Source organism: Thermobia domestica, chromosome 11 (assembly GCF_964235325.1).
Source record: "Thermobia domestica chromosome 11, izTheDome1.hap1.1, whole genome shotgun sequence".
NCBI classification, from domain to species: domain Eukaryota; kingdom Metazoa; phylum Arthropoda; class Insecta; order Zygentoma; family Lepismatidae; genus Thermobia; species Thermobia domestica.
Window position 1 is genome coordinate 18,636,652 of NC_137464.1, and position 16,739 is coordinate 18,653,390.

The window sequence follows — 16,739 nt, forward strand, 5'->3', positions numbered from 1 at the left end:
TTCTTTTTAATAATTATTTCTTTAACTCTGTGATTGGATGAGTCATATTTAAATTATTGTTATAGTCAAAGCGCTATTTACTAACCTGAATTTGTCATTTGCTCTCAATAGTTCTTAGAAAAAACTTGTTTCTATGTTGCATATTTCTTTTTGTAAGAATTATTTTCTTCATATAGTGTAATGTAATCTGTATGGATGTTAAGTAGTTTCAGGTAGCCTCCTTCCTCTCCTTGGAGAAGCGAAAAGCACAGAGACTAAAAGTGGAGGGAAAAAGGAGCTGTGGGAAATTGGCCTTGGTCTAGTGGATCAGTTGTCTGTTGCCGCTGGAGTGAGTGCGAAGGATAAACGCGCTAAAGACGCGAAGAACGCTTCAACAGCAGGAAAAGGAGGGTTGAAGAAGAACCGGGTAGGAGGCGAATCGTCTTCTCCAACATTCCTCTCTGGCCTTTCATTACCTCATCAATTTCTCCAGCATCCAAAGTTCCCGGGAGTGACTCTTCCAAACCAGTTGACATTTGGACAGTTACTCGCTATTCTGCAAGAGCAAGGAGAATCATTAAGTATCCCATGCATTACGCTGACGTTGAGTCATGGCGGAAAGATGCCTGATGGCAAAGGTAAGTGCACTGTTATCTGAATGTAACAGATGGGGTTAAGAATACGTTAAGAGCAATATATAGTGAATCTTCTTTATGAAGGTGCTAGAATGTAACTCTTTCGTCATAAGATACTGCACACGTATACAGACTAAACACAAAGCCCCATTACCCCTTATCGCTTGGCCACGTATTCATAGATGGTCGCATTGCATTAATGTTGGATCATGACAAAGGACAACTTTGAGGTAATGTGACTATTCTTTACTATTTATTCCAGAGTGTCTGTGTATACACCATCGTTTTCAGAACAGAGTATGATTCTCCTCCTTGTACGATATGAAATTCTCCACAACATTGGTGGTGTGATGCTAGTAAATGCGTGTTGAACAGCATCGTTAAGTTCGTCAACTGTCTTGTAACATGTGGCAGCGATCTTTTGTTTAATGAACCCCCATAATGCATTGTCGCAAGATGACAGATCAGGACTTCGAGGTGGCCACTCTAAAGGTGCAGGGAAATGGACAGAACTACGCCCAATCCATTTATCAGGAAATATCTCATTGAGATATTCTTTAACGGCAATAGCATAATGGGCTGATACTCGATCCTGCTGGAACCATACATGACCGAGCAGTCCCTGATCTTGCAGGTATGGAATAAACTAATCACGTAACATGATGAGATAGCAATGTGATTCACAGCACTGTCAGAGAAATATGGACCTACCAAGTGGGTTGCAGAGATTGCAGTCCAGATCATGATATGTGGTGGATTCTGTTCAAGTTCTTCATAAAAATTTGAGTTGTTCTTTACTTCAGAAATAAACGTTTCTGGCTTCTGCACTGCGATATATTGCACACTTGTCCGAGAAAAACACTTCTCCCCTTGAAGGAAAAGTTGTAAAGACATCGAGCATTTGCCCACAAACCTGCTGACGTTTTTGCATATCACTATCACTCAATTTGTGTATAAACGAAGGTTTAAATGCCTTTGATTGCAAATCCTTCGTCATATGTTTTTGTAATGTCGAGTACGGAACACCCATGTTTACGAATTGACTTCTTTAGCTAACATTCAATAAACTCTGCAGCCTCCACACACATTTCCAGTCGTATTGGTAGTCATCTTGAGCGGGGCTTATATTTTACGCAACCAGCTGCAAAGAGCTTTTTCTCCCAGCGTAAAATCGGTGGTTTTCGAAGGGAAGGTTTCTGAAACCTTACAGTAAAATCATGCTGAATATGTCGCATTGATTTTTCTGTATGAGGTCGTTCGTAAGCCTACGTGCTCATTACGACCCGTTCCTTCATGGTGTAAGTGGACTCATCAGCCATGATTTAGGTGTATATCAGTACCTGCAACGATAAGAAACAGTATTTCATTACTATGTCTGTAATAGACAGGGGGTAACGAGACTTTGTGATCACTCTGTACATAATTCTTAGGCTTAATTTACATTACCTGACCAGGATAGGAGTTTCGATTTTGACTGGGGACGTCAGTATTGTGTTTACCGCAATTGCTAAGCGGGACAGGGAAGTGGAGGGTCTCACTTTTGCAATGTACCTAACTCTTTTTAAAAGTTACAGGCTAGATGTTAAAAGTAACCTGATCCGTGTGATTCTAATAAGGAACTCCATCCTTATTCTTACTAATATGTAAAATATAGATACGGGAAAGAAGAACATTTTAGTGAGAATGTGGTGGATAGGAATCATGTGGGTAATAACTTAACAGTGGTGAACATCAGCATCTTGAGGCTTCCAATTCAGTTAACCCACCACTAAATCTTTTTTCATACCTGTCTTGACAATTCTGACGGCATTCAGCAAAAATTCGAACGTGTATTTTTTTTTTTTTTTTTTTTTTTTTTTTTTTTTTTTTTTTTAAAGAAAAGAAAGAGAATACAGGAGAGCGTGGTGAGAACCTTTTGAATATACTTACAAGAACTCTTCAAGCGGCTTATCTGTTCGGATACGTAGTATATCAGGAAAATAATTCTCGTGAATGGTATGGCATTTGATGAATTAAAAAAGAAATCACTTTAAGCTAATAGTTGAAAAAAAAAATATTTATTTTTTTTAATGGATTATTAATTTATTTATGTATTGGGATAGATTGAGTTAAGCCACCTCGTATTCTACAGCTTATGTTAAAGTATTCTTCTTTATACACCTACTGTACTTCTCAGTTGCGGCAAGTGACCTGCCAATAAAGGCAGAATACCTATGATGATGTACATAAAATAGAGCTTTAATGAACTTCAGAACGAATTTGTGTTTCCGTGGTTCTTCGACTTAACCATGCCAATGTGCTAGCTCCTGTCTTCGCCAAACCATTAACACATTCTCTCTCAATGTTGAGTAATGATAATTAAAATATATACAGAAAGGCTAATATACCCGTATAATTCCCGTGCCTTAAGTATTAATCGAGCCCGCGACTGGCAGGTCGTGTGATTGCTTATCATTATGGTAGCGCACCGCCATAGTAAGCCGGAGATCAGGGTTCCTTATGTTATTGTAGTCTGTATGTTATTCTCGTGTACAGTTACTCTTCAATGCCAGTACACGTCAGCAAACTCAGTTTGGGGCTTATTTATGATTGATTGCAGGGCGGTCGAAGAGGTTGACAGTTTCCTTAGTATGGAGGCATTTCAGAAATGCTTGTGTGTGTGCAGGTCGTGAACTTTGTCATCACTTTTTATGTCTGCGAAAATTAAATAATAAATTATAACACTAAAGGAAAAGGTGTTCTTGGCTTCCAGTCTTCAAAATTTGACAATATAAAAGAGGACTGCGCTTGCATTCGTGTTGGTTCGAAATGAGATTTGAAAATTGTGTAATTATTTATTTGCTTATTGTTATTATTGAGAAGGGGGAGACAGGAGTTTTAGTTGGTTCGGGAAGTTTTGGACATAAAGCAACTCAAAAGGACACTTTGAAGAACAGGTGGAAAGAGCTATTGATATCAGTTGGATGCTCTAAATGAGGAAATCGTCTCATCTAATGTCCTCTGCGCTCAACAGATGCTATATTATGTACAATCGGTGCACTTATGAAGGATGTAGTGTATCAAACTGACAATTTCTTTTCTATATATATATATATATATATATATATATATATATATATAAGAGAGAGAGAGAGAGAACTTTTATATTCCATAAATACAGAAGAGAAGCAAAGAAATAGTTTTTTCATGTAGTGCTCTTGTGTACCCCAGTAGTGCCTTCGTTCGTATTGAACCAGTTTCGATTCGTGATGTGGCACACAATTTCCACTGTTTACGTCGTGAGGTAGTTGGGAATCTACCTGAATTGTGGGATTGTAGACTCCGTCTAGAATTCCAGAAATTAAAGCATTATAACAGATGTTACAAACCGGCTGTAGGCCTTCGTAGGCTTGCACCAGATAGTGTAGTTAACAATGCCAAATAGCAAACTTCTAAATGGAACTGTTAATCTCGCACCTTATTTTGCTCTAATTTACTAAAAAGTTTTTTTTTTTTTTTTTTTTTTTTTTTTCTGTAAAGATTGTGTCACAGTTAGTGTTTGCGTGCTTCCTATGTTTTAACGTGATGTTGCCAGTTCTGACATAGATTCTCGTAAGCACTTACTTATTACACATAGTTCACCAGTACTAATGGTTTTCAAATTTTCAGACGAGTCTCAGAAGGTAGAGGAACAGTATACATCTCATCCCGGGCTACCAACGCCGTTGCAGGTTTTCACTCAACAAGGAGGACTAGCACTCTTAGCGCAGCACTTGCCTCTAGTTTATCCAGAAACATTACGTTATTCTTCACCAGATAAAGTTTCTACTCCAGATGCGTTAGATACCGAATGGGTGAAAGTAGAAGCAAGCGACGATATTTATGAGGTAAGTATTTTATTATGATAATGAAAGTTGGGTTGCGTAGGTAGCTGAAGATAATTAATCGAAAATTAGAATACACGAACACAGAATAATTTGTCAAAATATTCATAAGCTTGAATAGTTGTAGAATTATTCGTAGAATTATTTAAAATTACAATCTAAATCGATTGCTTCTCTTAAGTTTGGTAATATCTATCATTATTCCATAAAACTACAGGGTGTATCTGACAAAATAATGGAAATGCCTGTTACAAAAGGTGCATTGTAGTAATATGATTGCTGAGATGTTGAACTGCTGATTTCTTTCATTTTCTGCAGCTAGTGTGACTTCGTTTAGCTGTTATATGTTGGGAATATATTCATGGGTTTGTGATACATTGAATGTGTGGTTCAGACCTTTCTTCACACTTTGAAAAGAGGCTAATATTTGTTTCATCCGTAACTAAAACAGTTGACTTCTTCGATATTTTAAGAGGTAATGTATCTAAAATCATGATAAAATATACCGATAAAGGAAAGAAATCTGGTGAACATACGTGAGAAAAAGAGAAACACTGAAGAGTTTGATGGTGTCTAAAAGAAAAATAACGTTAAAGTATTATAAAGCTGAAACGGTCTTTCTGCCAAATTAGCCTACACATTTTTCCTGTTTTTTTCCTCTAACACATTAACATGTGTATGATCTGGATTACCCCCTCTCGACTTTGGTGTACTATCAATCAGGATTTGAGCAGCTGTATCGTAATGTTCTGTAAACCTTATCACCTTAAAATAATTGTGGACGAATTTAATAGGATCTTGGGCAGTAAACATTTAGGTTACCCATAACACAAACATTATTTCGTAAAGAAGGTGCTGTTTTCAGAATAATGTCCCTATTCGACCTTCCCCGGCTTAGTTTTTAGAGCGTAAAACATGCATTTTGTGTAGAGCGTAAAACATACATTTTCTGTTATCTATTCACTCACTAATTTCAGTTTCACTAAGTATTCGGATCTGTTTTGGAAAACAAATTGATAGAAATATCGTCAGAAATTCTTAAAGGAATTTAACAGCAATTTTGTGTGCTGTATAGATTAACCTTTGCTGTGTGATTAAGCTTTATTCTTACGTTTGCATTTAATTTGTTACTTCGTCGATGATTCTATTTGAATATTATTTTGTTTACAGGACTTGGATGATGCCCTGCCTGCAGGAAGCTCTTCGCCTGGCTCCGGTCGTTCAAATACACTGCCGCTTCCTTCGGTACCTCCACATTCCCTTGCAGCCTTTGGACTTTTCTTGAGGCTCCCTGGCTATGCCGAAGTACTTCTTAGGGATAAAAAGAAGGCACAGTGTTTGTTACGTTTAGTACTAGGTGTTACCGATGATGGAGAGGGAGGTACGTGCTCTTTCATTGTTCATGGCTTTCTTAATATTTCTAGTGTACTTCTCCATTAGTGTTGTTGGTGGAAAGTAAATTGCATTTACGCCTAAATAGTCGAATTTTGATTTAAGTTTGAAACAACATTGTAATGTTCATGTTAGATGTTGTGGATACAGTGGAATAAGTTCGCGAATGTTAAATTCGAGCAACGAGATTGCAATGCTAGTATTCCTTAATTAAATGTACTATTTTATTTATATAAGTATTAAATTATGTATTAAAAATAAAACTCGCTCACTTAATACGTAGTTATGAATAAAACACACAAGAAATTAAAGAAATATACCTATATATGTATATATATATATAATTAACTTAAAAGCTAAAAATCGATATAACACTTATTTTTATGTTCACTCTTTTTAATGAATTATCGTCTGCTGTTTATTTCAAGGAGATTACGTTCATCATCTTCGGGTAGTGACTGTTTGCAAAGTTAACTCAAATCACTTCATCTTTTCAAATCACATTATCCCTGATTTTGGTTTCAGCTATTCCTTATACTTAATTGAAGTTTTTTAGGGAGCAGATGATAATTAAAAGATGTCAGGAGAGAACATATGAGTACATATATACTGTATTTGTTCATTTTATCCTTTAACCAGTTATAACCAGTGGCTGGCTAGAAATAAAATGATCTGTATGTTATTTTGAAAAGGCGAGGGTTCAAATTGAGTTATATTTACAAATCATATCTGCCAGAGGGCATAAATGAATATATATGAATATTGCTTGCTTACCTCATAATTATTACCTCACTTGAGACTGAACTCGCCCCAAAATCGAACCACGAACGAACTTCGTTAGAAAACTGTCCTTTTCAAAGATACCGCACTTCACCGAAGAAATATGAGAAACTCACGGTACAAAAGTTATCCTAACTTTTGACCTTACACTACATCACGAAAGTAACACACACTTCCCACCATTTCAGTTGTGGCGATTTTTTAAAACCTCATTTAGAACCTTAAATGCACTTACTATTAAAGTCTTTCATGTTGGCTAAACTTTTTTCATTTCGCATCAACAATCACCGATACTCTTGCAGTGCTCAAATTCCGCAGCTACTTTCCTAAAATACACAGTCCATCACAACAGGACATTTGACCACACTCCGCGTAGGTATCGTCAAATTTCTTCTCTCAGACTCTTTCATGTCTTCAGAAAGAGAGATTGGCGAACCGCCTACCTAATCTTAATCGTTGATACTCTACTTCAGTACAGCGGCGGGAGCTCATGTGGTTCGGTTTCCACGTTAATCAGTAGGTTCACGTCTCATATAGCCTCTCTTGCTGAACGGGACGTTAAACTCAAAATCAACTCAGCTCTACTTCAGTGCACTCCTTTCTCATACGTTTTTCCTTTTTATCTTCTCCAGTTGCTTTATTTTTTTTTTAAAGTTACTTTTTCTGTATGTCATTTTTCATTATCTACTATTATTTTTATTGTTTCTAATTACTATTTTTTTTTTTTCAGTCTTTTCCCCACTTACGGGGGATCGAAGTTTCTGATGAATCTTCTCCATAAAGCCCCGGAATTCTTCCCCTGTCATTATTGTTACTATTCGTATTGATTTATTTATTTTTCTAATTTCTTCATAAATTTATATTTATGTATATATATATTATTTTAGTTCGTTTTCGCTATATATACTCATGTCCAAAATTATTGCCGCATGTCTGTAAGTATGTTATTCTAGGAATATAATTAGCTAACGAATTCGCCCGGTATTTCTTATAATGTTAGTATCTGTATAATCTCAAAGACGTGTGTGTAGAAAATTTCATGTCAAAAGAACAGTAAATAAGAACAATAAAACGAAAATAAAACTTGCTTGTCCATTTAGCAACATTTTGTTTTACTCATTCTAATTTTTGTATTTATATATTTTTTCCTATGAAATTCACCACAAATATACATGTTCCGATTATACATATAGTATCAGTATTAAAAGTACCCTGCAAAATCACCATCAAATTATATTCTTACAAGAAGACAATTATAGATATGCGACAATAATTTTGGACATGAGTGTACATTAACTTTCCATATATCATTTCGTCGCTTTCCTTAAGTTTTATCAACTTGTCCATCTCGTTCAATTTATCTTCCTCAGCTAAACTTTATCCCTGTTACCCTTATAACACTTTCACGTGACACTGCATTCCAACTTTTGTGTTCACTTCCACACTTCACATCTATTTCTCTCAGCTTTTTTCTTCTTCTCGTTCCTCTCTGATGAAATGTATAGCAGAAACTTTGTACTGTACTACTTTGTGTGTGTGATTAACTGTTCACTATTTTCTGGTAATTAATTAATTTAATATGATTATGATTTCAGGTGATATTTTTAGTTCCTCGGTTGCCAGTTCGCTTCCTACACTCCCCTTTCAAGTACTTCGCCTACTTTTTGATTCTACACCACTGACCACTGATGACGGTGTGTTGCTCAGGAGGACGACTATCGAAGTAGGGGCCATCCATTTACTTCTAGGATGCTTGGCAGTATTTACTCACCAAAACCATGATATCAGTCTTCCTGGAGTTCAGCACGAGGTTAGAACCATGCATAATGTTATAACTTAAAAAGTAACCCATATTCTAGTTCGTAATACTAAATCCAAATAATGTCTGAAGTGAAATCGATCATCTGTGGTAATTTAGTCTATTGACTAGTACAACAATTCCTGTCATCCATGTTTTAAATAATTTAGGTATATTAGTTTTAAGAACAATTTCCGCTTACTGGCACGAAATGGAATTAGTGTGTTAGTGATTGTAACCCAGTTTAGAAAATAAATCCAGGACAATTAGGATTGGTTCATAAATAAATAAAGTACATAATGAATTAATCTGGTATTATTGAAAAGGCTGATAATTAGTGAGAAAATAGAATTGTGATTGTCCTTAATATGAATTTCTTTTTGATGAAACTAAGTGGAGAACTACGGATTCAATCTTGGGAAATATTTATTGAATCTTTTATACAAATGAGAGCGTCCATGTATGAGTTCCATATAACCGATTTTTGAGAATTTAACCAGGAAGGAGATGGAGTGATGAGTACTTCATTATTTGATTACCGGTATTTATGTATTTCTTTTGACGTTATGCATGCGCAGGGTGTCTATCGGTCACGAATGTCAAAAACTCAGAAAACGGTCATGAAAGTCAAGAAAAAATCACGAAATTTAGATTTTGGGTCACGATTTTTTGTTATCTGTACTAATATAAGTACAAGCTGGAAAATGTTGTTCAATAAAACATCAAAATTCACCACCAAAATTGTGTATGATCGGCTTTAGACGCTACTAAATCGCTAGTAAAGCATGCTTCTATCGCATGCATGAAAATTCGTACCCAAATTCCCTCTTCATGATGTTATGAAATTTTATGGTTTGGTAAAGAAAAGGTCACGAAATTTCATTTTGGAATTTTAGTAGACACCCTGCATGCGTTACACGTGTTAGCATGTCCTATTTATTATGTTGTTCGAAAACATCCTAAGTACAAAAGAAGAAATGAATCCATTAACTAAGCGCTCAAAATGAATGGATGTAAAATGAAATTTAACGTCCTATAATTATGTTCTGTAGGCGAAAGGAGGCGGATAGTTAATGAAAATTAATATTTATAAACGAATTGGTGGAATGAGAATACGCGAGGAGGTTGAAGAACGCAAGAAAACGACTGTCCATACTCACATAACTTGAGATCGAACTTAGCACCTCTCACACCGTTGCCTCCTGGCAGGCTAGAAACATGCAACCTCCATGATATATATATTTTTTCTTATATATTTCAAAATCTTTGCTAAATTTAATGGCATAACAAATTGTTTCATAGAATTACATCTTTTAAGCTGGCTATACTTATTTGCACATGTACTGGATTGTAAATAAGCTCGAAAGGTAGTCATCGTGTTCTTCTGTATCCTGTAGTTAAATTCAGGCAAACGTAACGAAAATTTGATGTTTGATATTTTTCATTGAACTTAACTACAAGATACATATAAGCAGTGTTGAGTACCTTTTAATATGCCCTTCAAACGTCTTACTGGATTAAAGTTTCAAAAAGGAAAGCATATTAGTAATTGTGATGTATTTTTAAGGTATTTTCTTAAAATTGCATTTTGGAATCTGATACAAAGCTTATAAGAGATTAATGATTGTCTTTTTTTCTGACCCTTACTAACCAATTAATACAAAGAAAGTGTAATTTAAAGAAAGAAAAAAAAAAAGAGTGAAAACCTTGATTGTTGAGCAGATAAAGAATGCTATATAGAAATAAATACTATTTGCTTTCAGCTTGTTATTGCCGCTACTAAAGCAACGGCAACTTCTCAGGAGAATAGGTCGAAATCAGATGACAAATCTCACTTATATTGGGCCAAAGGAACAGGCTTTGGAACTGGAAGCACAACTCAGTCGTGGAATGTAGAACAAGCACTTCTACGCCAGCGAAGTGAGGAAGAACACGTTACAGTGCTGTTACAGGTAAATATTGTAACTGAAAAAAAAAAAGAAAAAAAAATCTTGTCAATAGGTTCGAATTTTCAGCTTCATTTACACCCTTAAATGCACTCCCTACGAAACACGTTTCGTCTTGTTAAAAGCATCATTCGACACCTACCCTTGCTTGAATATCATACGTTACCTACGTTGTTTGCTGCACACCAACAGAGGAAACAAGAGTCTCTGTAGACGTACGCCCGCTGTATTACAATACTCGGAGGTCATTTACGTCATCGTTTGGCAGGAATGTTTCGTTCACTAATCTGAAGAAGGCGTGTTTCTATTCCGTGGGTAGTCCCTCAGTGTCTGTACCTGTGTGTTGTCTGTGCTCTTGGTCGGTGGAATGGAGTTCACGTTTGAAGAACTTGCGAATATGGTGATTTTTTATGGGCTTGCTAATGTAAACAGTGATGCAGCTACAAGGTTGTATCACAACAGATATCCAGACAGGCGACATCCAAAGTACTCAATGTTTCGGAGGCTATTTCGACGTTTACGGGAAACGGGGCACTTGCACCCATTACGTCACGACCGCGGAAGGAGACGAACAATCAGGACACCAGACCTTTAAGAAGAGGTTCTTGATCGTGTGACAGAACAACTTTCGACAAGCACTAGAGCATTAGCACATGAAGTGAGGGTTGATCACAGTACTGTTTAGAGAGTATGCCGCGAACAACTACTACACCCCTATCATTCACAGAAAGTTCAAGACCTGCATCCTACAGACTTTCGCATCCCATGTGGTGTTTAGTGAATGGCTAGTGCAGCGCTGTTTGCACGACCCGCAGTTTCATGCCGCGATACTCTTCACAGATGAAGCCTGTTTTACGAGAGAGGGTGTATTCAATAGCCGGAATAGTCATGTGTGGGCCGACGAAAGTCCCCATGGTACCATTGTGCGTGGACATTAACAGAGATTTGGGGTAAATATCGGGGCAGGTATCGTCGGTAACAAGCTTATAGGACCATATCTCTTAACAGCTCGCTTAACTGCACCATTCGCATTGATCGTGCAAGAAACACTCCCTGAATTATTAGATGATGTATCTCTATGTTCGTCAACGTATGTGGGTTCAGCATGATAGGGCACCAGCACACTTCGGAGTAGCTGCTCGTCAGTGCCTTGACTATTCCTTCCCGCATAGGTGAATCGGAAGGGGAGGTCCTATTACTTAGCCAGCACGATCCCAACCCAATTGATATCTTTTTGTGGGGTTATGTAAAGTCTCTCGACTACGACACACCTGTACAGAACGAAGAAACCCTCCTTGCACAAATCCTCGCTGCCTGTAATATCATTAGCACGAAACCAGACATCTTCGAGAAGATCAGACAGAACTTATTACGGTGATGCCTTGTTTGCATCGAAACCAGGGGACGCCATTTTGAGCACTTGCTGTGAATGTAAGTACATTTGCTCTTTTTACCAGTGTAATTTTCAGTCTTGTCTAGCCTTAGTATGTGTCGTCCTCCATTATCATACGCGCAATGTACGATTGTTGCACCCGACCTCATACGTCACTCCGTTGTCGTTTATTACGTACATATTTCTTGCTCCAAGGATCCTGCTTCCTAGGATCGCTCTTAACCTTCGGTGATATCCGGGCTTTGAGATCCCACATTTTGCCACAATTTATACAGCTTTCGTGACGCCGGAAAGTCTCCTCCTCTTTCGTTATGTCCTCTTGAATCACTGTCAATTCTCCTTAGACCTTTTCCCAACACTCCGATAGTAATACAGTACATTTCTGTGATTCTTTTCTTGCGCCTCCACTATTCCTCATTGATTTGTACCTGAATCGAATCTCCAGGTCAAAGAATGCAGTATTTCCTTTGACCCGACCTTTCTTGGACAATTCGTTCTCTAGGTCTATTCATTTTTGTTCTATTTTGGTACATTTTTGGCGGGTTATAGCTCAGAACTGACGCATTTTCGGATAACAACTTATTATCTTAAATCACTTCTTTTGTCATTCTCGATCATCCCTTGAAGTTTGACCCATCATTAAAGATACACCCTATATATATATATATATATATATATATATATATATATATATATATATATATATATATATATATATATATATATATATATATATATATATAAGTGAGAGAGAGAGATTCATAAATAATGTTACATTAGAATAAAATCTATTAATTATATTGGCGATGAGAGGCATCCTTTAACGTCATAAAAATTTTGTTTTTCTCGAAAACTACGCGTGAGAATTTACCCTCAAACATCTCATTTTGTTTAGCGCGATGTTCATGTACCTGTTGATTGATACAGGGTGATTCAGGAGGAATGTCACATAATTTGTGAGGTGACTCTACATGTGAAAATAAACCAAAAAGTATTATGAACATGTGTCTGATTTTCGATAGTTACGGCACTGGAGCTGATTGAAGACTACACACATCCATAATGATGGGACAGATGACTGATTCATCCTACAAGAGGTGTTCAAAAAGTCCCCCACCCATCTCAGTGTACTTGTCAATGCGTTGGAGGGTGTGTTGTATGGCGTATCGAACATCACCTTGGCGGGCTTTAATGCGGACAACAGCGTCGGTGATGCGGGCGACAGGTTATTCACGTGTATCCACCTTCGTATCGTACACATCCCCCTCACAACGCAATCGTAATTGTCACATCATAGTACTTTTCGGTTTATGTTCACACGTAGAATCACCTCACAAATTATCTGACATTCCACGTGAATCACCCTGTATATGGCTCATATTTGGACAACATTACAACTACTCAAAAATTAAAGCTTTTAGTGTTAAATTGTCATGTAACTGTCGTAATGAAAAGCTTGGTGGGGTGCAATTAAAGATCAATTTCATCGTGGCTGTCGTGCAACATCAATTTTTAGGTTGTAAAAGAAATCATATTTCCCGTGATTCAGGAAAGCTGCACATGAGGAGTTAATACCCATGCGTATAATTTTGTTCATTTCAATGAGGTATATCGATTAGTGTGTGTCTTATGTTTGGAACTTTCTTTGTTGTTTTGGAACTCTCATAATATTGCAGAATTTTTCTTTAGTATCTCCTTTACATATATCTTTTTATCACCGAAATATTTCTACATAATTTTCTTTGTATTTTTTTTCTTCGTCATTGCTGCTTTATTTTTATTAATTTTTATATTTCAGTGGTTATGATGTCATTATACATAAATAAATTTTTTCGATCAATAACTATTATTTCTCCTCCTCGTATTCTTAACCCCATCCAATTAATTTTGCTTTTTTGTAGTAAAGTTTCTTCACTTTCATCCTAACAGCACTATCACTATATATTCTCCCTTAACTGATGAAGCATTTGCTGAAAGAATTTACAGTTTATGGGTTGTGTCGTGTAGTAGGGTTTATAGTGGGGTTTAGTGTTTTCAGTCGAGTAATTTGTTTTCCATATCTGGTTCGGAATTCCTTTGTTTCCAACCATTTTTTTTTATCTATGAATTCAATTAAATGTAAAGAAAACGCTGGGAAAAACTCTGTATGCAATTCCATATATAAATAATTATAATAATTTTAAAAAAAAGGATTCAATAAGCGGGTTGAGGAATATCGTGTTTAGAAATTTGAAAACTTGGGTAATTGTATTGGCTGAAATCTCAGAATACTTTGTGATAAATACAGCTTTTTGAAGAGAGGTGGGTGACCAAGATTTTTTTGAGCAAACCTGTACATTACTTGTGAGTATATGATTACAGGTTTTCAATTTCTATTCTCCAACAACCCAATCGATTGAAAAAAACCTCTGCGATCAGTCTTCCCTCGGTGATCTCTTACATTATTGTTTCAAAAACCTGGAAGGAGTTTTCTAACGAACTCAAAAATGACCGTACAGGAACTTCACTTGCTTCGCATACAATGACATTTTATTCACTATGTTTGTTTATTTATTTATTTATTTAAATTATTGCTGTGTGCATGTTCCATAATAAAAAAAAAATAAACTGTATTTGACTCTCGCTCAAATCGAAAATCGTAAAGATTATCTAAACATTCGTACATCTTGTATTATAGTATTTTGTTTTCTCACAAATGTGTCCTGTTGAGAAACATTAAACTATAATAATAATAAAAAATTGTTTTGTATTGCGCTGCTTGCATTATTTTAGGTCAAAGGTAAATGTACAAACGATTTGAATTAATTACTGCAACATACCCTACAGTTCACTTGTGTCGTAGTTTGTAGCAGGTAATTCTTTGTACCAACATATTATTGAAATTTAGTGTGCTTTATTAGTGTAATTTTATTCAAAAGAGGATTTGAATTTTCTCAATTAGGTTTTTAACACCCTGCTATAATCGCTTAGGTATTAAAAAGTATTTGTGTATCTTCGCAGGTTTTGTCTAGTTACATCAATCCCGGAGGCTGCATTCCGTCAAATTTCTTTCGAAGTGACGACGAGACTGATGAAAGTGAAGAGAATCAAATGAGGCAGGAGCAGGTAGTCCTACCGCCTCTGTTTCATGATCTTCTACAGCAATCGTGCCTTCTATCTGCCATTTCGTCCTACCTCAGAAATGACTCCGGTAAGTACACGTAATTAAAGAAGGCTTAGTGAGTTTTGTGTAGAGAAATTAGATAAATTTTAATAGAACTAACATTGTAATTCTGTAGTAGTGTTTAAAATTCGTTTGTGAACGTAGCGATGAGAAAGGCGGATTTGAGTAAAACTAAAATCCAGAGGTAAGATAGATGATCGTGTTTTTAACGTTTTCAATATAATGGTTTCACTAAATAAATAAAGCAGATCTAACTAACAGTGTTGTTCATACAGGAACATTATACGTACAGGAATTTGAATATCCATCGTTTGAGAGACCTAAAGGAACCAAGAAAGTTAAGTCGCTTTTTGTGGAGGTCTGTGTTCAATTGACCCTCGCACAGTGAGTTGAATGCGAATGGAGATATGGCGAAGGTCAGTTGTTGGTGTGGGTATATCCAATATACTACCTGGTTGTGGCAGTTCAGTTACACCATGAATTTGCGTAAGGACAGAGTGAACATGGGACCGCTACAGAGCGTCATAAGGGCGTGCATGCTGTACGAGTTCAAACTGGGATCAAACGCCGCTGCAGCTGGACGGAAGATATGCCTTGCATTTGGTGAGGGTGTCATGACTACGCGGACAGTGCAGCGTTGGTTTAACAAGTTTAAGGACGGTGACGAAACACTCGAAGACCAACACATGTACAAAATGAATATCTTCAGGCAGCAATTGAGGCGAACAGTGATCAGACATGTGAGGAACTGGGACTACAATTCAGTGTCAATGGAGAAACCATTCGGCAGCACCTCCATCAACTTGGGAAGCACTACAAGTTGGGTCGATGGGTCCCACATGATTTCACTTCGGATCAGAAGGGAACGCGAGCAGACACCTGTGTTTCTTTGCTTTCTCGTCTGAGGAAGCCATTTCTGGACAGGATGTTGACATGTGATAAGTGGATCCTGTACGAAGCTCCATGGCCCATCATCATTGATTAGCATTCCCAAAACAGCCGAAAGCAGCACTGCACCAGAAGAAGGGTCCTCCTGTATGTTTGGTGAACTGCTCGCGGCATCGTGCACCGGGAACTGCTATCAGTTGGTTAGAGCATGAACGCAACTGTGTACGATCAGCTTGAACCGTGTTCAAGAAAAACTCAAAACTCTGGAGCCAGCACTTCTGAATCGCAAAGGGGTCCTCCTGTTACAGACAACGCTAAGCCCACGTGGCTAGGATGACCCAGGACACCATTCTACGCCTTGGATGGAAACACTGTTGCATCCGCCATACTTCCCGGACATTTCACCGACCGATTATCAACTGTTTCATTCTTTGCACAATCACTTAGAGGACGCCAGTTCAAATCCCTAGTAGAGGTGCAAAATGCACTTGATACTTTCTTCGCTTCACGGCCCTCCAAGTTCTACCGCGATGGAGTCCATGACCCTCCAGAACGTTGGCAGAAGATCGTCGATGTTGATGGGGACTATTTTTGATCTTCCAGGTACCTCGTAGGTGGCATATCGATGTTCGAAGATGGTAGGTGAAAAAGCGACAGAACTTTCTTGTTTACCTTTATATAATTAATCGTAGATAATTACAAGTATAAGGTTTCTAAAAAATGCCAAAAAAAAGTTAGTGCACTAATCAAATTACAGGGTCACTACGAAAGTTTTGAGATACGCATTGATGTGGCACAGTATTTGAATTCCAACAATTGCATTCGGTAGTAGTATCCAGAGCGGAGAAGCGAAGCAAGTTTCAACTCGCCTCGCTTATCGGCGTGGCCGTATCGCCTTCACT

The 16,739-nt window shown here is 37.2% G+C and overlaps 1 protein-coding gene across 5 annotated transcripts in view; it reads left to right on the forward strand.

Annotated features, from left to right (window-relative positions):
• Bruce (BIR repeat containing ubiquitin-conjugating enzyme) overlaps window positions 1–16,739 on the forward strand; it is a 195,271-nt gene that overhangs the window by 153,820 nt on the left and 24,712 nt on the right. For 4 of the 5 annotated variants that reach the window (XM_081730148.1, XM_081730150.1, XM_081730151.1 and 1 more), the window contains exons 50-55: window positions 204–617; window positions 4,263–4,480; window positions 5,648–5,858; window positions 8,245–8,459; window positions 10,211–10,399; window positions 14,787–14,976. In XM_081730148.1, the coding sequence (XP_081586274.1) occupies window positions 204–617; window positions 4,263–4,480; window positions 5,648–5,858; window positions 8,245–8,459; window positions 10,211–10,399; window positions 14,787–14,976 (1,437 nt within the window). The remainder of the gene's footprint in view (window positions 1–203; window positions 618–4,262; window positions 4,481–5,647; window positions 5,859–8,244; window positions 8,460–10,210; window positions 10,400–14,786; window positions 14,977–16,739) is intronic. The other variant, XM_081730149.1, reaches the window with a different exon arrangement.